The sequence below is a fragment of the Thermobia domestica genome, chromosome 17 (genome assembly GCF_964235325.1).
Source record: "Thermobia domestica chromosome 17, izTheDome1.hap1.1, whole genome shotgun sequence".
Classification (NCBI taxonomy): domain Eukaryota; kingdom Metazoa; phylum Arthropoda; class Insecta; order Zygentoma; family Lepismatidae; genus Thermobia; species Thermobia domestica.
This window is the reverse complement of record NC_137470.1, coordinates 66,679,012-66,704,389: the sequence shown is the minus strand read 5'-3', so window position 1 is coordinate 66,704,389 and position 25,378 is coordinate 66,679,012. Positions and strand designations below refer to the sequence as shown.

Genomic DNA, 25,378 nt, shown 5'->3' with positions numbered 1-25,378 from the left:
CGCTCTTTGATATCGGTCATTTTCTATGAGTTTTATATTTCCCACGTTGCGGAGCACGGCATCTTCAGTGTCATTGTTCATCTCAGTGACCCGAAAGACTATGAATTCGACAATGATATTGGTTATTTTGATCATTTTTATATTTCTCCCACTCCTCCATGCTGCGGGTCTGAATTTGGATTTAAACGGCATCAGATGTGTCACTGTTAATCTCAGAGACTCTAAAAATTATATATTCGATACTAATATATGTGATCTTTTCCTACATTCCCCTTCTGTAAGTCACAGCACCAAAGTGAAATAATAAAATTCAAATCAGGCCCGAACCTCATCCATGTTAAAAATTTGTTCGAGATAGGTCGCGTGGTTCAAGAGTTATTAAGTTTTAATTATTTTTATAAATCTTTGTACTCTCCCCACGTAAGTTTTACCGTCAAAGTGATATGATGAAAACCACTCAAGGCTCGAACTTCATCCATGTTGAAAATTTGATTCAGATTTGTCCGGTGGTTCAAGACTTATTACCTCTTTAACGTAGTCACCTTTATTTTTATTTACATTGATGTTTGTATATTTCCCCGTCCTCTCCCTTCCCTACATTCCTCCATCAAAGTGAAGTAATTAAAAGCATTCCATGCACGAACGTAATCTATGTTGAAAATTTCAGATTGGTAGCTTGATTCAAGACTTATTATGTTTTCTTTATTTTATACATTTCCCCTCCATCCCTCCCCTAAGTAACAACATAAAAACGAATAGATAAATTGTATTTCCGGCGGGAGCTCATGTGGTTCGGATTCCACGTAAACCAATAGGTCCACGCATCATATAGGTTCGCTGCTGAACAGGACACTAAACTCATTATCAACTCAACGAATAGATAAAAATACTCCCAGGTCCGAACATGATCAATGTTGAATATTTGATCGAAATCAGTCGGGTGGTTCAAGAGATTATAAGTCGAAAACAGTCACTTTCAATTTTATAGTAATAATAATAATAATAATAATAATAATAATAATAATAATAATAATAATAATAATAATAATAATAATAATAATAATAATATATTTATTTTTAGTGCCATGAACAGCCAGATAGCAAAAATACAGCACTTAGTCATAGAACTAAGGGTTATAACACACATCTTATAGTCCTTTTAATATTAATAATACATTTGTTTCGACGATAGGAGGTCATTGTTTATCCTATAATGTACACATAATTTTATGACTTGTGTCTTGTCTGAACAAACATAATTGCTTCATTCTTAATTAAAATAGCTAGTCAATTGTCTTAAAATTGTCCTTAAAACAAGGATACCGTCAAACATACAAATATACTATAAAAAATATGCATACCTATTAAAATCTATACGTCTGTTCAATAAATACAATTATCCCGATAATATATTAAAAAAACTTGTCAGTTTTCTTAAGATTATAGAATTTTTATCTGTCTGGACAAACATAATTATTTCATTCTTCATTAAAATAGTTAGTCAATTATCTTAAAATTGTCCTTAAAACAAGGATACCGTCAAACATACAAATATACTATAAAAAATATACATACCTATTAAAATCTATACGTCTGTTCAATAAATACAATTATCCCGATAATATATTAAAAGAACTTGTCAGTTTTCTTAAGATTATAGAATTTTTATTCATGGAAACCACTTCCGATGCTCTTCTAAGATTATATGTTGGTACCCTTATACCTATATTATGTAGGCAGTATTCACTACTATATCAATTATCTAAAATTTTCTGAATAAAGTTTTTCTCTATCATTTTTCTTCCTACATGTAATTCTTGCAACCCCCAGTATTTGTTCCAGTAATCATAACTATGAGAGTAGTAATCTTTTTTCTTATTTCTACACAATAGCCTAATGAAACATTTTTGAACCGATTCAATTTTGCTACATAATGTTGTGGATATATTATTCCATATAATTGCACCAAATTCTAATCTGGTTCTTACAAGTACCTTAAATAGGTAAACATATGTATTTGCATTTTTAAACTCAGGCCACTGTCTAAAAACAAACCCTATAGTCTTTCGTGTTTTATTTACTATGTCATTAATATGATAATTGAATTTCATATTCATGTCAAATATTATGCCTAGATCTTTAATCATTTCAACTTTCTGCAGGGATATTCCATCTATGACATATTTGCTAACATAGTATTGCGTCTTATTCGTATATGAAATAAACTTAGTTTTATTACAGTTTATTTTCAGTAGATTATTTTTACACCATATACTAATACTATCCAAGTCTTTTTGGAGTAAGTAGTTATCGTATTCGCTATTCACTATTCTAAATAACTTCAAATCATCAGCATATAATAATATATTTGAGAATTTAACCTTTTCCGTCAGGTCATTAATAAATAATGAAAAAAGAAGTGGTCCTAAAGGAGATCCCTGAGGTATACCATTCTTTATACAGCCAATACTGGAAGTTACATGACCAATTTTCACTCTATATGTTCTGTTTGATAAATAACTTTGGAACCATCGAATATACTGAGAAGATAGACCAACATTGGATAATTTACGAACTAGAAGTCCATGTTCTATAGAGTCAAAAGCCTTTGACATATCAATATATATAGTGTCAACCTGTAGTCTATTTTTAAGAGCTAAGTACGTAAAATCTGTAAAATGTACAAGATTCGTAGCAATTGATCTACCTTTATAAAACCCATGCTGAAATTCAGTTAGTTTATTTTTTACATTAAAGTATATATGGTTGTGTATTATTATTTCAAATATCTTACTAAATGCATTAACTAATGTGATTGGCCTATAATTTTTCATATTATTTTTATCTTCTGTTTTATGTACAGGTACAATATATACTTGTTTCCATGTCGATGGAAACTCTCCACATCTGAGTGATTCATTGAATATATTTGCTAGAATGGGTGACAACTCAGTACCACATGCTTTTATTATATAGTACGGTATGTTATCTGGACCAGGAGAGGTACTTCCATTGATCTGTTTAATTGCACTAAGGACATCCGATTCAGAAATATTATGTATATTAATTATATCTCCGCTACAAATAGGTAATGTGGAATACATGTTATGGCCATTTACATGACTTAGTCCCAAATTAAAATTTTCACTGAACATGTCTTTAAACAGCTCCACAACATCAGTCTGTGCAGTAGCTACTGTATCATTATATTTCATTTCATTAGGTAATTTTTTGTCATCTTAGTTTTTAAATACTTTCCAAAAGACCTTATTGTCACTAACAATGCTGTTTTCTAAACTAAGATAATAGGCCTTTCTCGCTTCTAGATATTTCTTTTTTACAATTTTACGTAATGCAGAATACCTTTGGTACCACATACTGTCATTGGTTTGTCTTGCTTTGACGAAACATTTAGTTTTTTTATTTATTAAAGTTTTCAGTTCCCTATTCATCCAGGGGTCTTTAAACTTAGGTTTATTAATGACTACTTTCTTAGGTACACAAGTATCTAGAACATTATATATACTATCATAAAAACTGTTGGTCATAGTATTAATATCAATTGTATCTATATTCAATTCATTAATTGCCTTGATACCCTGATATACACCTAAGAAGTCAGCATTCTTAAAATCAAAAACTTTTGTTTGGTTAGAGATATTGTCTTGATTGTTATTATTACTTTTAATTATTTCCCATTCAAAAACAAAAGGTGGATGGAAGCGGTCAATTTTTATTAAAGGTGGGACATCATACACAATGGAACTATTATCCATGTTGGTTAGCAACAGGTCAAGAACTTTATCTTTTCTATTAGGATCATACGACCTATTCAATTGTTTTAGATTAAGTATGTTACTTAGTTCAATTACTTTGTCAGCTTTTTTCATAGTGTAGTAGTTATATGTGGTTATAGTTCCAGTAGCCCAAACTATTCCACCTACTTTAAAATCACCTAAAACTATGAGGTTACAATTTCTTGTTATTAGAAAAGTGGTTAACCATTCACAATAGTTAATAAAATTCTTTAATGGTAAGTCAGGGGGAATATAATGCAAGCACAATAATAATGGCTTGTTGTCAGGGATTAAAACTTTAACTATAATAATATCAAGAATATCATCTGGGGGAGTTATAATTTCATATGCATATTCCTTTTTTATGATAACTATACAGCCCCCACCCTTAGTCTTGTTTACTAGTGCCAAGTTTCTATCTTTACGTATAGTACTGTAATTATTTGATAATTGTACAAAGTGTTGATTCCTTTCTTTTAACCAAGTTTCAGTGATACAATAAATATCAAAGTCATTACAATTTACTTCATCTATAAATACCTTCTCTTTCGTATTAATTCCATTAGCATTTTGATAATATAATCGCAAGTGCGTCATACTTATTTTATATTAGTTTATGCTATTTATTTACCTTTACTATCCACCTTCTCAGCTCTTACTTCATGGCACACAATTTCTTCCTTTAGTCGACCCATAAATTTAGTAAATAAGACACCATCTGGCCAGACATTTGGATTATAGACACAATCAAAATCATTTTCTTCTACAGCTACATAAAACGAAGAATAACTACTGTGTTTTGTTTTTAACTGTACACATTTAGTAACATTAACATTAGCACTTTCCTTCACAAATGCAGAGAGATCTTTACACGAAACACTAGGATCGAGTCTCGTCACAAACAGTGCAGACGTACGAGGACCTTTTTTGTTTACTTTCAGTTTGCCCGTGGCATTCTTTCCTTGCATTAAAGTATTACGATTCCTGTTGTCAGAGTCAGATAAGGTTGTAGTTTTTGTTCCACTCGGAGGTTCTTGGTTGTTTCGCCTTAGGCGTTTGGTTACCAGCTCCCATTCACCAACACTTGTTTCCTGTTGTAAACTGTTAGAGGGTGCTTCATTGTCCTTGACCATGACATTCGTAGAGTCACCTTGCACCTTTTTTTGATCAGAGGGTATTGAACTATTTATCACTTCAGCAAATGTACGAGCTTTATTATTAGCTGATAGCAACTCATTTAATTTTATATTTTCTTGTTTCATCGATATCAGTTCAGCCTTCAAGGAATCATATTTTTCACTAATATCACTTAACATAACTAAAACCTCATATAGCTTATTTTTCACTTCGACACAACAAGTAGAGCAGTTCTGTTCTTTATGGCTTAAAATCGAATCTGATTTCTCTTCTATATCTTCAGCTTCACTTATCTCAGCATCGGAATTCAGATTTTGATCTTCTTTTCGAGGTCCAAACTGCTTCGTTGTGGTCGGAGTAATGGTCACATTCTCATCTCTATTCCTAATGCAATTCTGACATTTATACGTAGATTTACCATTGAAGAAATACATGTCATATTCAATACGTCCAAATTTTAGACAGTTCTTTACATGAAATCTAATTTTACACAAACAACATGCTAATATTAGTTGTTTACCGAAAAATGGTCTCAGGCATAGACCACATGTTTCTTGAGTCGGCGTCATCTTCAATAATAATAATAATAATACTTTATTATTATTATTATTATTATTATTATTATTATTATTATTATTATTATTATTATTATTATTATTATTATTATTATTCGCGTACTTTTGAACTTGCATGGCGAAAGTACTGCATAATATGTTTTTATTTATGTGAGATCTCCTGGATTGTATGTTATTTGCTTTATTAGTGGGCACTAATTTCTCTCTAGGTCGTCGAATAAATGAATTTCATTGTGCACTTAGGTGCAAATAACCTTACAAGAAGAAGCTTGATCGTTCCAAAGATAAAGGGTAAAGTAAGTTATATTTAGCTCCGAGTTTCAGGTGGTATGCTAGTGTAGAGGTAAGGTAGTGGATTTACAATTAATACAGCTGTCCAGCATATGTTCAAATTCTGTTCACGCCAAAGTTGCTTTTTTTACAAAGTGATAGTGAAAAATCGATTTCACATACTAGACGTGCAATGCTTTAGAATGTGGAAGTAAACACCTTTATCATGATAGAGACGATTTACGAATGTTGGTTGGGAAAGGGCAAGGGAGTTATAAGGCAATTCGAAACACTTTATTGATCTGCAGTAAACGCTTTTCGTGTTATCGTTCTCAGAAAGAAATATTACAACAATTGTTGAGCAAAGTTTGGGTGAAGCAATCGCTGGTGTAGTGGTAAAGTGCAAGACTTCCAAGTAGAAAATCTCGGTTCAATTCCCCGTCAGGTATTATAACTTTTTCGCATAAAATAATGGCTGCAACAGAAATTCATCTTCTGTTGGAGAACTTATAAAGCATCACTGGCGAGAATTCGAATAAACAGGTGTGCGTTCTTCATCATACACTGTGATGATAGTTATGTTTCATATTTATATTCGTCCTTCTCTCTCTCTCTCTCTCTCTTTCTCTCTTGATGTTTCCCTATTCTGTCTTTGCATCATTCACTTATCCCCCCTCTCTCTCACGTACACACCCACTTCATGTGCGTGTGCGTATTCCAAAGTTAAAATGGAGCAAGAAAGCAATAGACCTGGTCTGGAAAATGTAACTAAGTGGCAACTTCAGCGTCAAGTTTTTGTGCTTTGGATATAACATCTCTAGTCCTGGTCATCTCTAAAAGAAATACTGTTTAAACACAAGGGAATAAGCAAAACAAATTTTTTATCATCTCGGTTACCGAGTCTCAGTCAAATTGTCGGGTCACTACGGGTTTGAATCCTGGACTCAGTGGTGGTCCATAAGCTAACCAACATCATCCGACTGACACTATGATCCGTTTCAGCTGTAGCGTGTTCATTCTATCTGTGCAAATTACAACGTTATATCCGCAAGAGATAAAAGTGATGCTGAATATTCGGAACAGATAAATCTTCGGAAAAGACTAGAAAATAGCAACCTCTTTGGTTATTTGAAAACAAAATTTTATTTATACTAGTTCGACACAAATTTGTTTCCAGCCTATAGTTCAATCTGTTTTATTCACATTGAAATTTGAAACATGTAAGGTCTGCTACATCTATAAGGAACATCAATTTTTCCATTTAAACATCTGTAACTTTTCATTATGATACTGTTTGGACTTTTAATATAGGATATTTCTGATAAAAATTTAGCAGTAAAATAACACTCATTCAATTTTATATTTCTTTCTTTCTTTCTTCCTTTTTTGTTAGCTTTGTATTAGTAGTCCGGAGTGAAAAATATGATCTAGTCTACTTGCTGGGTTTATTATAATGTAGTTTGGATCAGTACGTCCAATGAGCATTACCGAATTTACAACCAAAACACGCGGAAACAATGCATGTGTGTTAAACTTTTGACAATATCTTAGATGTGTCTGTGAGATCTACAGTTCTACTGGAAATTGAGTATGCTATCCTTTTTGAAAGTGACTTAATGAATGTTTCAAGCATCTTCTATATATTCAAATAGTACTGAAAAAATATAAAAACAAACGTTATTTCTATATTACTGTTGGATTTCAGGTAACGGAGCTTTACAATGTTAGATTATTTTCTTACTACGTTTAACATGTCACATTTCTATCTGTTCTCCCTTTTCTTTTTCTTCTTCCCTGGCCTTCTCTCTCTTTCTCTCCAGACATCCAATTTTTCATTGTATGTGTTTCAGTTTCTCCCTAAACCAACTTATGAATCTTGTTTCGTCTTGTTTTGTTATTTCATTTTATCGTTACTAATACATGTGCACTTTGAAATTAGAATCAAGCTCATGTGGTTAGCTAATGTTAGTATGGGAGAGAAGAAAAATGGAGAGAGAGGGGATCTCTTTACCAGACACGATAATGGGATAAGAATGTGTGTATTGGGTGACCTAGCTGCAAGGCGTTAGCTGTCGATTTTCTTAATGAGGAGTGTACAAACAAAAAGCAAAATAGTTTAATTTTATATCCCAATGTTGTAGAGGGAGCAAAAACACCATGGGGATAAATGTTACTTTTGTACCTGTGATTTTGAAGATTATAATTCCCAAATCCAGAAGTTCATTAACTACCCTAATTTTGAATCATCCGGTACCACACGGTCCGGAATTGCAGTTCATCATCTCCCTGATCACTTGGAAGAATTGATTTGGAAACATTGGGGGGAGGTTCCAACGTTGAAAAGCATGAACCAAACAGTGCTTTCGAACCAGACAATTAAAACAACGAACAACATTTTTTTTTTCACAACAGGAGTTGAACGACTTAGTGCGACATCTTGGACTTTCAAAAGATGCTGCTCAGTTACTTGGCTCCGGACTTAAAACAAAAAGATTCTAACAATCAGGCACATCTTTTCATGGTATCGACATCGCGAGACAGATTTTGTGCTTTATTTTGACTCTTCGAAGAGAAATCCGAAGGCCATTTTATTGCACAATGAAAATACATATGCCTCAGTGCCACTTGGTCATTCGGCACATTTAAAAGAAATATACGACAATTTTGCATTACTTCTCGACATAATTCGTTATAGTGAGCATAAGTGATTGATCTGCGGAGACTTAAAAGTAATCGCCATGCTGCTGGGTCAGCAATTTTGGCACAGAAAGTTTCCTTGCTTTTTGTGCTTATGGGATAATCGTAACATAATTTCTCACTGAAAGAAAAAATACAGGACGTCAAGAGATTATCTGTTACCAGGCGAAAAGAATGCCATTAGATTTGTTTGGTTCCTTCTGACAAAATCCTGCTACAATTCGTAAAGTCTCCTATTGAAGCATGTGCATGTTTCAGGTACACCTTGTCTCAAAAAGGTTGAGCGCATTCTTTATTGCTGTTTCGAGGCAAAAATTTTCTAAGTCCAACTTCGGGAATCTTCGAGAAAAAGTAAACCAGGTTCGAACCTCGAAGCCAACCTTTGCAATCGGGAAAAATCTTGCAGATGTGTTTTTCGTCTTTTAAATGTAATAAAACTTGTTACCAATTATATATATAAAAAAGCAACATTGATTGAAATACTTAATGATACAATATTTCGAAACTGTATTAACCCTCGATTAGTCGCGCCGCGGTCGAAAGGACCGCAGGGAAATTATTCTTTATCGTGTGTCCACTCTGTTTGTCCGACAGACTCCACCGTCTAGCTAATCTTACCCCTCACCTTCCCGAACATTCCTGCTCAATTACTCCCTTATCCGTTGTTTAGTTTAACTACTAGTGACTGTTTAGTGACTCTGCGGTGCTTTCCACCGCGCGCGACTAACCGTGTAATGCTTTTTCTCAGTGTTACGCTCTGCACGTGACCTTTGCTTTGGAGATGTTTTGAGCTTTATAAGTATAAATGTTATTTTAATGGATGGAAGAGAGGTCGACAAAGTTAAAAAATTGATCTCAAGTTTGGAAAAAGAGGAAATTAGAAATGAACAGCTTAAAAGAACGGAGGGAAATGTTAGGAATGGACTATTGGGATAAATCAGCCGAGATCATCTAGTGGAAGCTTTGTCTGAAGAAGATCGTAAAAAAAATGTAGAAGTGAGTGGACACGAAAGTGGAAGTGAGGGGTCTGCGAGCAAGTCTGAAGATCTCAAACCCAGAAATGACCAGCGATTCCCCGAATGTAGTCAGAGCAACAGAGGACGAAATAAGCGCCGACGAAGTGTAAAACAGTGTAAATTTCAAGATAACCTAAAATAATTCAATGAATAGGTGGTTTCAAAATAATAGGACCGTAAAATAATTCAATGTAAATTTGATTTGATTTTAATTTAGCGCCCCTTTCAGCATCAAGGCTATGTAAGACGTAGACCTACTGCTTAACGTGGGATCCGAACCACATGAGCTCCTACCGAGAATCGAACCCGGAAGTTCCACGCCAAAGGGGTGTATGCTAACCGCTTAGCTGCGAGTGAGCTATTATTGAATGTAATATGCGCTTTGAAGCTTTGTTTTATTGTTATGTGTATATAGCATTTATTTTAGTAATTTACTATTGCATTTCTAATTTTAGACGAGCCAAAGAGTTGACAAAAACACAGGATCGTCATCAGAATTAAAATTTTCAATAAAACCATAGCGTAGTTATCTATCTAAAGAAATATGTAACGAAAAAACATTTAATTCTAAATAAGAAATAAAGAAAACAGTACATGTCTAACAGTAGGTTCCAATAAAGTTACTACTGTAAAACTTATTATAATAATAAATATTTTAATCCCTCTTAATCAGAAAATATACAAAATTACGTTTCTAATACAAGAAAAAATGTTTAGAACGATATTTGCAACACATTATGTTCGTGCGGTCCTTTTGACCGCGCGCGACTACTCGCGTTACTTTTTCAGCGCGACTTCTGGAGGGTTAATGCCAGCACATGCTTGTTTGTCATTTTGCTCTCCATACTTAATGGAATATTTAGATACGTAAACGAATCTTTCCATATGTAAAAGAATAGTGAAAGTTAAGACACAGAACATTATTCTCTCCTGAGTACTAAAATAAAAGTCAAAGTAGAATAAAAACAGCGTTTGCAGTGGATATGAATGTAATTATTATCTTAAATACCGCTATATATCGCTAAAAGCATTATTCGAGGAGCGCTTGTGTTAGCTCAGTGGTACGCCGTTGGATTTCAAATCTTAAGGTCGACGGTTTGAATCCCATCTGGATCATTTTTTTTTTATGAAATTCTATTTTCCGCAATGCATGAAAAATTATAAAATAATTACATTAAAATACGTCAGTTGTATATATATAACATATAATCATTGCAGAACGTAGTGATTATTATGTTTAAAATATAACAGGTGTTCACAGTACGTTGGCATATATGTGAATGTTAAATACAAATTAAGAAAATAATATCATGGCAATAAATAAATTATGTAGTGTATTTATTTGCAGCTATTTGTCATATAGGGGTTACTTCTGAACATTCGTATTACAGCATGTCATTGATATTCTTGAAAAATTATCCGAGGCATAAAAAGAGGGTATAAACAGAGAATCCAAAGTCGGAACGCTCGCAAGAAATTCATGAACCCCAAAGGTCACGTGAGCAGACTGGAATTGTCCTTGTGAAGCATGCCACAGCAGAAGGTCTTTACATAGATTTTGAATTCAATACCTGATATATGCTTTTGCAATGTGGAAGTGGTGATGCCTTTGGTCGCTCTCTCTCACTTTCTTGCTCGCTCACTCTGTATTTATATATATGAAAGTGGATGTATGTGTGTGTTTCGACATAATTCTGATATGTCTAGAGCAATTTTAACCATATTTCTTACAATCTGGAAAAGAGTACTGTTGGGATATATATCAAAAATGCTAGAAAAGGATCGATATTAGTGTCGAATCCATAGTTTCGTGGTCGCTTAGGTAAACAGTTCTACTTTCAATTCAAGTCCAATTAAGCTCCCATTAGCACCCAGGGTGGTTACGTAGCGACAAAAAAATATCGAAATCAACCAATAATAGAGTCCAAGCGTAAGTTTTCAGTGCCTCATTTCCCATTAGTCCAACTAGGCCCGTTCCTAGAGGGCAACATATTTGAAGAGCGCAAAGTTTAAAATTTTGATTTTTTTCTTATGAAAAAGTTAAAAAAATCGAGAGCAAATATACTATTTCATGAGCAAACCTCTTTTACTATTCTAATATATTTAATGATAGCATAAGAAATCTGAAAATAATTCAGAACATGTTTCCCATTTATTTTTTGTTACGTAATTGTAGCTGTAGCATCTAGTGAGTGGTATTTAACTGGAATAAATTCACTAATTAAGCATGTTCTAATTAAGTTTTATTTGTAAGTTAGGGATCAAGGGACGGAGAAATGTGTAGTTATTGGGGGCGCCGAGAGCAAAAGTGCGTAGGGACGCCGAGCTTCTAAATGCAGAACTGTTCGCTAAATTAATTGGTAGAAATTTTAATGCCATTTAAGACCAAATTTAGTCCTAGCAGTGGCAGTATCCGTTTGCTGTCCTAGGAGGAATGAAAGGGACTGACATCAAAATTATATTTTAAAAAAAGACCTACATTAGTGTCGAATCTATAATTTTGGGGGTCTCTTAGGTAAAGATTGGAACTTCAGATGCCATGTAAGTTAAGCCCTCATTAACACAATGAAGGAGTTTGTGAAATTTGTGACATGTAGAAATAATTGAAAATAACCAATGTTAGTATATAACCCATATCTTTCGTGGTCGCCAAGTTCATTGGGAGCAGTTCTGATGACCTTTAAGTTTAAGTTCAACTTCCAGTAAGAGTAAGATCCCCCAGCACATCTAATAAGGAGAGCGTAGTTCTGGAATGTCTGGGACAACCTTTACCAAACTTGGGGGACATATTACTTTCAATTTAAGAAGAAAATATTGTAGTAGTATGAAGTTATGGAAGTTGGGAGGTGTGACATGTAAAAATAATGTAAAACGACTGATCTTAGTGTTTTATCCATAATTTTCTCGGTCGTTGAGATGGATAGTGATGCTCCCAATGGAGATTACATCCAAATTCATCCCCATCTTCACAGGATGATGACCTGGGAGAGCTAAAATTAAAATCTCAAAAATTACTTAAATATTTGTCGAATTCAAAGTTTTGCGGGGTGAGAAAGCGTTTCTAATAACTTTGGAAGGTAATTTGTACCCACGTCAAGATTTGCTTTTTAATCATAGGTGCCTTCCATCTCAATTCAGGCAGAGCATGTACCATCACCATCTCAGATATTGTTGAAACTTTTTTTATAGCAACTAGACATGTTTTTAAGAGACCCATATTTTTTTGTTTTGTCGAAAAAAATTTTCCCGCCAAGTAATGGGCCATCAAAGACGGGGAGTACAATTTATGAATTGTAAAAGACATGGAAAATGGTCAACTTCGGAGCCCCACCATTCAGCTATGGAGACAGGTAGAGTTATAATTCTTGTTGTGATATGTACATAGGGATATAAATAAACTATATTTTATTGTAGTTCGGTTTGCGTATGCGTACCTTTTTGTACATAAATTAACAAATGAACGTCAATTTATCTGAAAAGTCGAAGTTTGCGAATTTTTTTCGAGCACTTCCGGTTCGAATTTTAAAATTCTGTTTTCACGGTTGGTAAGACCTAGTTACCCGCTTTCCGAAAAAAATTTTGTATCGCTTCTGTGTCCAACCGTTTTGTCGCAAAAAATTCGAGAAATTGTAAAATTCTCAAAAATCGCCATTTTTGGGCGCCATTTTCTCGAAAACACCATCTTTTAAAATTCTGAAATTTTGTCAGATGGTTTAGCTTTACATGAATAATAAACACACCAAATACCATTCTCGACCAATGCTTCATGAATTAACTACAGCCTTTTGAAGTTAGCGAAGTTTTGTTAACTTTGATGTCACAGTTAGCAACACTGGAAACAATAAAAATGTAATGATTTGATGATGTTTGTGGTTCACATTAATTAAATGAAGAATAAAAGGTTTCCCTGACTGGTTTTTTTATTATTTTGATCAAAAAAACTCTCTGGAATTGTAAAATGAGCCTCCCCCTTACTCGTCCGTTTTCTTGAACCGAAGTAATCTGAAATGGAAATTACGATTACGAAACACACAAATTTTAAGTTTACTTAAAATGGCCATCCAATAAATTCTGATCATCTATAAAAAGCCTGAACTATTACCTCAGCGATGACTTGGAATGATCCAGACAAAGTCTCAATTAAGTGCGATGTCATTACAGTGATCGAAAAAGGACAAAAAGATAAAAAAAAAAAAAAAAATCGAAACAATTTCTTACGCGTTCCATCAAAGAAATTTACGGACTTTCTTTTAAACAGAACAATCTCAGCATAAGAATGGGTCACTCGGAATTTTATAGTATTCGACTAAAGTGGGTCAGTCCGCAACCTGCTAGAGAAGTGTATGTGGGTGTGTATTGTGCAAATTTTAAGTTATCTGCTACTGCGTTGCAACAAATCAAAGGTGCAACCTGTATTGAAGCTGTCATGAGTGACCTATTTCCTTTAGTAGTATGATCCGCTGAAAATGACAGCTGTCTTCTTCAAGAATGTAGTGAATGTCCTGGAATGAAAGGAATAAGTGTGGAGTCTTTGATCCTGCTGAAAATGAAAGTGTTAGCTACGTACGCCATATGGGCAAACAATGATCTCGTTAAAAAAAACTGTGCCACTTTCCGTTTTCGTATCGTACATTGCCGGTTTAACAGTAAGAATTGTAATTCATGACTCATCAAGAAAATCCAAAGATAATCAGTTGCTACCGAAAACCACCGTATAAAATTTCAAGATACAAATTCTATTTTACTTCATGTGGATTTCGTTGAAAACTGGATTGTTATTCTGCAAAGTGAAATTCAGTTATATCACCGGAATATGGAACAACTGACAGTTTTGTTGTAATAAGCGACGACAAAACACACGATTCGGCTCATGTACTCATAGCCATAGACAAGATTCAAAAAATACTCGAAGAAAACGAAAATATAGGTTATAGAAAAAGGTTCGAATACGTGGAAATAAGTGTCTACAATTTCCCAAACCGTGTCAGTGATTTATGATGGTGCTGCATCCCACTTTAAAAATCGCTTTCAGATGTTCGAGATGCAGAGTAGTAGGGGTCCCCGTTGGCGCGAATGACTCATCCTCACTCTCTTTCATGACCGGGGTGAAAGGTCAATGACCTTGGCCCGGGGTCAATGACCTAGGGGTACATAGGACCACCCCCTCTAAATTTTGGCAGGGGAACCATGGCCCACCCCCTAAATTTTGTTAGGGGTACATAGGACCACCCCCCTTAAATTTTGGAAATTGCCAAATCTAAAAATTTGGTGTGGTAGCGTAGGACCATAGTATGTACCTCTATCAGTATTGGGTGTCTATGTCGTTCCCTTTCTTGGGTAAAAAATTGCCAAAAATTCAAATTTCGGGGGTTTTTGACCTAATTTATCCCCTTTGATGAGGTATTATTACCCTATATAGTTATATGGGCGTATACAGGGGTTCATTACCTTTCATAACATATGGGTATATTAATGCACCCCTTGAAAAATTTGGGAGGGGTACCTTGGCCCACCTCTTAAATTTTGGAAATTGACCAAATTAAACATTGGGTATTATAGTACAGGACCCTAATATGTATCATGATAAATTTGGGCGGTCCACCTCGTTTCGTTCTAGGGGTACAAAATTGCCAAAATTTTAGTACAACCACGTGTTTGGTTTTTGGTCGATTTTATCCCCTTTGATGAGGTGTTATTATCCTATATAGTTATATGGGCGTATACAGGGGTTCATTACCTTTCATAACATATGGGTATATTAATGCACCCCTTGAAAAATTTGGGAGGGGTACCTTGGCCCACCCCTTAAATTTTGGAAATTGACCAAATTAAACATTGGGTATTATAGTACAGGACCCTAATATGTATCATGATAAATTTGGGCGGTCCACCTCGTTTTCTTCTAGGGTACAAAATTGCCAAAATATAAACGTAAGCAATACGTTATACCACGTGTTTGGTTTTTGGTCGATTTTATCCCCTTTGATGAGGTGTTATTATCCTATATAGTTATATGGGCGTATACAGGGGTTCATTACCTTTCATAACATATGGGTATATTAATGCACCCCTTGAAAAATTTGGGAGGGGTACCTTGGCCCACCCCTTAAATTTTGGAAATTGACCAATTTAAACATTGGGTATTATAGTACAGGACCCTAATATGTATCATGATAAATTTGGGCGGTCCACCTTTTTCCTTCTAGGGGTACAAAATTGCCAAAATATAAACGTAAGCAAAACGTTATACCACGTGTTTGGGTTTTGGTCGATTTTATCCCCTTTGATGAGGTGTTATTATCCTATATAGTTATATGGTCATGTATAGGGGTCCATTACCTTTCATAAGATATGGGTACATGTGTGCACTCCTTTAAAAATTTGTGAGGAGTACCTTGGCCCACCCCTTAAATTTTAGAAATTGCTCATTTTATATATTTGGTATTATAGTACTGGACCCTAACATGTATTATGATAAATTTGGGTAGTTCACCTCGTTCCTTTTAGGGGTACGAAATTGCCAAATTTTAGTACAACCACGTGTTTGTTTTGGCTCAATTTGTCCCCCTTGGATGAGGTCCTATTACCTTATATGATTATATGGTTATGTATATTGGTCCATTCCCTATTATAAGACATGGGTATATTGATGCACCCTTTAAAAATTTGGGAGGGGTACCTTGGCCCACCTCTTTATTTTGGAAATTGCCCAATTTAAACATTTGGTATAATAGTATAAGACCCTAATATATATTACTATAAATTTGGGTGGTCCATCTCGTTCCCTTTCATGGGTACGAAATTGCCAAATTTTAGTACAACCACGTGTTTCGTTTTTGACCTAATTTATTCCCTTGGATGATGTCCTATTACCTAATATGATTATATGGTCTTGTATAGGGTCCATTTTCTATCATAAGACATAGGTACATTGATGCACCCCTTTAAATTTTGGGAGGTGTACCATAGCCAATCCCTTAAATTTTGGAAATTTTTCAATTTAAGCATTCGCTATCATAGTACATGACCTCAATATGTATCATGATAAATTTGGGTGGTCCACCTTGTTCCCCTTCATGACTAAAAAAAATGCCAAAATATAAACATAAGCAATATGTTGTATCACGTGTTTGGTTTTTGGCCCAATTTATCCCGTTTGATGCGGTCTTATTACCGTATATGTTTATATGGTCATGTATATAGGTTCATTTCATATCATAAGACATGAGTACATTGATGCACCCTTTAAAATTTGGGAGGGGTATCTTGACTCATCCACTCAGTTTTAGAAATTGTTTAATATAAGCATTTGGTATCTTCGTACAGGTCTTCAATATGTACCACTACAAATTTGGATGGTCCACATCGTTCCCTTTCATGGGTAAAGAACTACCAAAAATCAAATTTCGGAGGTTATTGACTCCTATTTAGCACGTTATATGGTTTATTACCTCTATATGTTTATGTTCTCTTTTAAATTTGGGAATTATAAAATAACATAATTTGGTAAACGTTTTCTAGGACCCATTGGTGTTTCTCTTATGGCCAAATATTCAAAATTTAAAGGTTATTAACCGGCTTTATTATTAAATGAGTACAGGATTTATTACTTTTTCATAAGACACAGGTGTATTTGTGTACCAATCTTAAATTTTGGGAGGGGTACATTTCTTATTGTCATATCAATAATTGGTAATTGTTCTTTGGGTAAATCATTGTGATCACGTGATCAGTTATTGACCTATGATGGGATTAGGAGTCCAGGACATTGGTACATTTAAACTTTGTAGGATAATTTGAGAATGCGTCATTGGTATTGATTATTACAGCCAAATATAAACGTAAGCAATACGATGTACCACGTGATTGACCTTGATGAGGTAGTGTACAGGGATACATAGCTAACCTTATTGAATCTTATGACTCATAGTCTTAAGGGAATACATGCTACAACACTGGCAAAGTTATTGTTGATGTAATTTGATTGGTTGATCACTATCTTTCGTGCAATCTGATTGGCTGATCACTATCTTTCGTGCAATCTGATTGGTTGCTGATTTTCAAATCTTTGCTGCATTCAGTTTTAAGTTTTGTTTAACATTTAAAAATCTTGGTTTCGTTCAACATTTTGCACTCACTGATAAATATGATCAAAACCGTTTTATTTGTTAATCGAATAGTTAAAAACCGGATAAAGTTTGACGGTTAACCGTGAAACGTAAAATTTTTTTAGTTTGAAAATTTTTTGTTTGAAAGTTTTTGTTTGAAAACTCTTGTTTCAAATTTGTGTTTGATTTTTTTGTTTCAGAATTTTGTTTGAAATTTGTTTCAAAATTTTTTGTTTGAAAATTTTTTTTGTTTGAAATTTTTTGTTGCAAAATTTTGTTTAAAAATTTTTTGTTTAAAAGTTTTTGTTCGAAATTTTTGTTTTGAAATTTTTCGTTTCCAAAAATTTTTTGTTTAAAATTTTTTTGTTTCGAATTTTTTCGTTTCAAAATTTTGTTTGAATTTTTCGTTTCAAAAATTTTGTTTCAAAGTTTGGTTTGACATTTTTAAAAGTTTGTGCACTCATTAGTAAAGAACCTGAACTGTTTAGAACAAAAACCTCTGGCAACATTGTGGTGCAATAGTACACGTCAGAACATGGGGTTGTACTTGAAATGAAAAAACACAATTCATTGAAATGGATCATTTTATTACACTCCACATACATCCATACCAGATATATGATCTGGATATTGTCGATACAATGTATTTTGAACTTCTTGCACTAGTTTGTCTTTAGCATATAATTTTAATTCCAATTGAAGTCTTTTAAGGTCTATTGCAATATCGATTGGTGGAAACTCAATGTCCATTTGATCACAAATAAACTGTTTATCAATACAGGTATGCACCCACGAACGATGTTGACAACCATCACAATATCTAGATACATGTTGTACAATATGCATAACACATTTTTCAAAATAGTACTTTTTCAGGAATATACTTGTTTTGTTGCACACTTCCACTGCATGTTTAACACACTGAAATACGCTGATGAATTTGTTCCATTCAGTTTGTGTTAGATACACCATGTTGCGAGGGACATGGAATGTACTCTTTTTACGTAACAGCACCATCTTCTCTTCGAGGACTGTACGCATCACCACTTCATGATTTGAGCCTAATGATTTGACTATGGTCACATTTAGCTCATCATGAAAATAATCGTTCATTTGGTCGATTCGTGAACATAATATTTGCCATTCTTCACAGGTCAGTTGTACACCAAATTGTTTTGCTTTTCCCAATCGAATCACTGGTTCAAATGTTCTAGCACTGATACCAATCATCACATGTTTTGTTTGAAATATATTTATTGGATAATAGCTTGCGAAGATGAACTCTTTATCGTTAGAAGTACACATCTTTCCTCCTGAAAAGCACTTGCTCAAATGATTTCGTGGGATGACAGTGTATTGGTTGATTTATAGAACTACGGCTGACGTCATTGGAAAGAAATGTGCTGACATTTGAATTCATGGTTTCATCACAGTTACTGACGTCATGCTGACCAACCAAACTCATACAACTATGTCTGACGTCAAAGGAATGTGCTGACGCTTGAATTCATGATTTCATCACAGTTGCTGACGAATCTGGCTGTGTACTAAATTCAAATTGATGACTTCGACCCAAGAGTCTTTTATAACATAAAGATACAGATCCAGTATTTAAGAAACGCAGCAGTTCTTCTTGTTTTGATGCTTCCATGGGTAAATATCTTGCTGGTAAAATTATATTCTTATCATTTTCAAGCTTCACTACGATTCTTAATCCAAACTTTGTAGGGATCATTTGGCTAGCTAAGATTCTATAAGGTACATTCTGTTGCAAATCAGTAATCTTGGTAAATGATTTCATCACATCACGTGTGTTTAGAAACTGTAGACAAGTAGCCATGATGATGTTATCATGAATACTAACTCGAACGATACTTATATATGATGCAAAACTGATGACGTTGCAACATCATGTTCTGACGTGTACTATTGCACCACAATGTTGCCAGAGGTTTTTGTTCTAAACAGTTCAGGTTCTTTACTAATGAGTGCACAAACTTTTAAAAATGTCAAACCAAACTTTGAAACAAAATTTTTGAAACGAAAATTCAAACAAAATTTTGAAACGAAAAAAATTCGAAACAAAAAAATTTTAAACAAAAAAAAATTTGGAAACGAAAAATTTCAAAACAAAAATTTCGAACAAAAACTTTTAAACAAAAAATTTTTAAACAAAATTTTGCAACAAAAAATTTCAAACAAAAAATTTTCAAACAAAAAATTTTGAAACAAATTTCAAACAAAATTCTGAAACAAAAAAATTCAAACACAAATTTGAAACAAGAGTTTTCAAACAAAAACTTTCAAACAAAAAATTTTCAAACTAAAAAAATTTTACGTTTCACGGTTAACCGTCAAACTTTAACCGGTTTTTAACTATTCGATTAACAAATAAAACGGTTTTGATCATATTTATCAGTGAGTGCAAAATGTTGAACGAAACCAAGATTTTTAAATGTTAAACAAAACTTAAAACTGAATGCAGCAAAGATTTGAAAATCAGCAACCAATCAGATTGCACGAAAGATAGTGATCAGCCAATCAGATTGCACGAAAGATAGTGATCAACCAATCAAATTACATCAACAATAACTTTGCCATTGTTGTAGCATGTATTCCCTTAAGACTATGAGTCATAAGATTCAATAAGGTTAGCTATGTATCCCTGTACACTACCTCATCAAGGTCAATCACGTGGTACATCGTATTGCTTACGTTTATATTTGGCTGTAATAATCAATACCAATGACGCATTCTCAAATTATCCTACAAAGTTTAAATGTACCAATGTCCTGGACTCCTAATCCCATCATAGGTCAATAACTGATCACGTGATCACAATGATTTACCCAAAGAACAATTACCAATTATTGATATGACAATAAGAAATGTACCCCTCCCAAAATTTAAGATTGGTACACAAATACACCTGTGTCTTATGAAAAAGTAATAAATCCTGTACTCATTTAATAATAAAGCCGGTTAATAACCTTTAAATTTTGAATATTTGGCCATAAGAGAAACACCAATGGGTCCTAGAAAACGTTTACCAAATTATGTTATTTTATAATTCCCAAATTTAAAAGAGAACATAAACATATAGAGGTAATAAACCATATAACATGCTAAATAGGAGTCAATAACCTCCGAAATTTGATTTTTGGTAGTTCTTTACCCATGAAAGGGAACGATGTGGACCATCCAAATTTGTAGTGGTACATATTGAAGACCTGTACGAAGATACCAAATGCTTATATTAAACAATTTCTAAAACTGAGTGGATGAGTCAAGATACCCCTCCCAAATTTTAAAGGGTGCATCAATGTACTCATGTCTTATGATATGAAATGAACCTATATACATGACCATATAAACATATACGGTAATAAGACCGCATCAAACGGGATAAATTGGGCCAAAAACCAAACACGTGATACAACATATTGCTTATGTTTATATTTTGGCATTTTTTTAGTCATGAAGGGGAACAAGGTGGACCACCCAAATTTATCATGATACATATTGAGGTCATGTACTATGATAGCGAATGCTTAAATTGAAAAATTTCCAAAATTTAAGGGATTGGCTATGGTACACCTCCCAAAATTTAAAGGGGTGCATCAATGTACCTATGTCTTATGATAGAAAATGGACCCTATACAAGACCATATAATCATATTAGGTAATAGGACATCATCCAAGGGAATAAATTAGGTCAAAAACGAAACACGTGGTTGTACTAAAATTTGGCAATTTCGTAAACATGAAAGGGAACGAGATGGACCACCCAAATTTATAGTAATATATATTAGGGTCTTATACTATTATACCAAATGTTTAAATTGGGCAATTTCCAAAATAAAGAGGTGGGCCAAGGTACCCCTCCCAAATTTTTAAAGGGTGCATCAATATACCCATGTCTTATAATAGGGAATGGACCAATATACATAACCATATAATCATATAAGGTAATAGGACCTCATCCAAGGGGGATAAATTGAGCCAAAACAAACACGTGGTTGTACTAAAATTTGGCAATTTCGTACCCCTAAAAGGAACGAGGTGAACTACCCAAATTTATCATAATACATGTTAGGGTCCAGTACTATAATACCAAATATATAAAATGAGCAATTTCTAAAATTTAAGGGGTGGGCCAAGGTACTCCTCACAAATATTTAAAGGAGTGCACACATGTACCCATATCTTATGAAAGGTAATGGACCCCTATACATGACCATATAACTATATAGGATAATAACACCTCATCAAAGGGGATAAAATCGACCAAAACCCAAACACGTGGTATAACGTTTTGCTTACGTTTATATTTTGGCAATTTTGTACCCCTAGAAGGAAACGAGGTGGACCGCCCAAATTTATCATGATACATATTAGGGTCCTGTACTATAATACCCAATGTTTAAATTGGTCAATTTCCAAAATTTAAGGGGTGGGCCAAGGTACCCCTCCCAAATTTTTCAAGGGGTGCATTAATATACCCATATGTTATGAAAGGTAATGAACCCCTGTATACGCCCATATAACTATATAGGATAATAACACCTCATCAAAGGGGATAAAATCGACCAAAAACCAAACACGTGGTATAACGTATTGCTTACGTTTATATTTTGGCAATTTTGTACCCCTAGAAGAAAACGAGGTGGACCGCCCAAATTTATCATGATACATATTAGGGTCCTGTACTATAATACCCAATGTTTAATTTGGTCAATTTCCAAAATTTAAGGGGTGGGCCAAGGTACCCCTCCCAAATTTTTCAAGGGGTGCATTAATATACCCATATGTTATGAAAGGTAATGAACCCCTGTATACGCCCATATAACTATATAGGATAATAACACCTCATCAAAGGGGATAAAATCGACCAAAAACCAAACACGTGGTTGTACTAAAATTTTGGCAATTTTGTACCCCTAGAAGGAAACGAGGTGGACCGCCCAAATTTATCATGATACATATTAGGGTCCTGTACTATAATACCCAATGTTTAATTTGGTCAATTTCCAAAATTTAAGAGGTGGGCCAAGGTACCCCTCCCAAATTTTTCAAGGGGTGCATTAATATACCCATATGTTATGAAAGGTAATGAACCCCTGTATACGCCCATATAACTATATAGGGTAATAATACCTCATCAAAGGGGATAAATTAGGTCAAAAACCCCCGAAATTTGAATTTTTGGCAATTTTTTACCCAAGAAAGGGAACGACATAGACACCCAATACTGATAGAGGTACATACTATGGTCCTACGCTACCACACCAAATTTTTAGATTTGGCAATTTCCAAAATTTAAGGGGGGTGGTCCTATGTACCCCTGCCAAAATCTAGGGGGTGGGCCATGGTTCCCCTGCCTAAATTTAGAGGGGGTGGTCCTATGTACCCCTAGGTCATTGACCCCGGGCCAAGGTCATTGACCTTTCACCCCGGTCATGAAAGAGAGTGAGGATGAGTCATTCGCGCCAACGGGGACCCCTACTACTTGCAGACAGGTCCGATAAAGCAGTGGTTTTGCAGTGAAACCGGCCATGCAAGGGTCTCTGCGACAGTATTGGGGGGAGGGGGTATAAAGAATGTGGCAACGCGGCATAACCTTAGGCAAAAATAGATACACAGTATTAAAACCGCAGAATTCGTGAGTATAGTGCAAGTACAAACTCCGGGTATTACTCTCGTTTTGTTGCCTGGAACTGAATTCGACAACCTCCGGAAGAAAGAAAGAAGAAAAAAAAAAGCAAGAATGGGAAAGTATGCGACCGGGAACTGGTATTCAACGAAGTCACCTTTGGCTATCGGAAAATGGCGAAGTTTTTATGGCAGTAACGGGTCACCATAAACTAACTTCATGCTTCCCCCAAAATCGAGCTTCTGCAATTCAAAGTGTAGATTTAAGAAGTCTGCAAAAAGGAACTTTTGTTACATACATATGCGCAAAGGCGCCGATTTCTCTGTAGATTGGGGGAGGGGGATTCAGATGCAGAAGGTATATATATGAGGATTTTAAGACAAATTGCATTCAAATTATGCCAAATATTGTATATTCATAAATACAATAGGGAGCCCACATCAGCTTTGGTCGGACCCGGTCCCCCCAGGATCGGCGCCCTTGCATATATTTATGATAACCAGTGGTGCGTAGCAGAATTATGAATAAATCATGATTTACGTACAGTTGAAGTGCTGTTTGTGCTTCCACATGGACTTTCAGCAGGGTACAGGTTTCCAGAAGAGCATAAGGGAAATGAAAATAAGTGTTTTGTGATTATCGACAATGTGCTACGCAGGGGCGGATCCAGGACGAACTTCTGGGGGGGGGGGTTCTGCTACTTAGAGCTAGTTTTAAGAGCTCCAAACTCTGGAATGGGTTTTATTTATATATGAAATAAGAAAGTTTCTTCTGGGAAGGCGATCGACTCCTTGGATCCACCTCTGGACGAGTTGTGAGTGTACTACTGCTATTAACGAAGAAGACACCAAGCAACCAAATGATTGGTCCATGTGAAAAAAAAAATCAGTGAAATTTTGCTTCCGAAGACCATTTTCAGTAAGTGAACTTAAAATTTGTGTGTTTCGTAATCGTAATTCCCATCTCAGATTACTTCGTTTAAAAAAAAAAAAAAAAACGAAGAAGGGGGGAGGCTCATTTTACTATTTAGGAGAGCTTTTTTGATCAAAATGATAAAAAAAACAGCCAGGAAAACCTTTTATTCTTCATTTAATTAATGTGAACCACAAACATCATCAAATCATTGCATTTTTATTGTTTCCAGTGCTGCTAACTGTGATATCAAAGTTAACAAAACTTCGCTAACTTCAAAAGGCTGTAGTTAATTCATGAAGCATTGGTCGAGAATGGTATTTGGTGTGTTTATTATTCATGTAAAGTTAAACCATCTGACAAAATTTCAGAATTTTAAAAGATGGTGTTTTCGAGAAAATGGCGCCCAAAAATGGCGATTTTTGAGAATTTTACAATTTCTCGAATTTTTTGCGACAAAACGGTTCGACATAGAAGCGATACAAAATTTTTTTCGGAAAGCGGGTAACTAGGTCTTACCAACCGTGAAAAAAGAATTTTAAAATTCGAACCGGAAGTGCTCAAAAAAAATTCGCAAACTTCGACTTTTCAGATAAATTGACGTTCATTTGTTAATTTATGTACAAAAAGGTACGCATGCGCAAACCGAACTACAATAAAATATAGTTTATTTATATTCCTATGTACATAACACAACAAGAATTATAACTCTACCTGTCTCCATAGCTGAATGGTGGGGCTCCGAAGTTGACCATTTTCCATGTCTTTTACAATTCATAAATTGTACTCCCCGTCTTTGATGGCCCATTACTTGGCGGGAAAATTTTTTTCGACAAAACAAAAAAATATGGGTCTCTTAAAAACATGTCTAGTTGCTATAAAAAAAGTTTCAACAATATCTGAGATGGTGATGGTACAATTTTACTTCTTTTTTGCCTGAGTTGAAATGGAAGGCACCCATATCAATCTCTCACCTTAAGAAGAAATTACCATTACAATTATGATATTAAGCCAACCTTCGCAATCGATGAAAAAAATATGTGGATGTATGTTTCGTCTTTTAAATGAAACAAGACATGTTAAAATCAAAGATGGAGTGGGTCAGTGGGTCGGTTGGTAAGTGGGTGAAATGGGTCAAGATTTGTGAGTGGACCAGTGGATCGTGGGTCAAAAGGACGTGACCTACTGCGAAACACCACTCACCGTGACTCAC

The 25,378-nt window shown here is 34.6% G+C and overlaps 1 protein-coding gene across 1 annotated transcript in view; it reads right to left on the bottom strand.

The window, feature by feature from the left end:
* The window catches only part of LOC145674491 (uncharacterized), an 87,472-nt gene extending 82,669 nt beyond the window's left edge, over positions 1-4,803 (bottom strand). Inside the window, exon 1 of the mRNA XM_081744620.1 lies at positions 4,429-4,803. Coding sequence (XP_081600746.1) covers positions 4,429-4,765 — 337 coding nt within the window. The 5' untranslated portion in view covers positions 4,766-4,803. The remainder of the gene's footprint in view (positions 1-4,428) is intronic.
* Between the last annotated feature and the right edge of the window lie 20,575 nt (positions 4,804-25,378).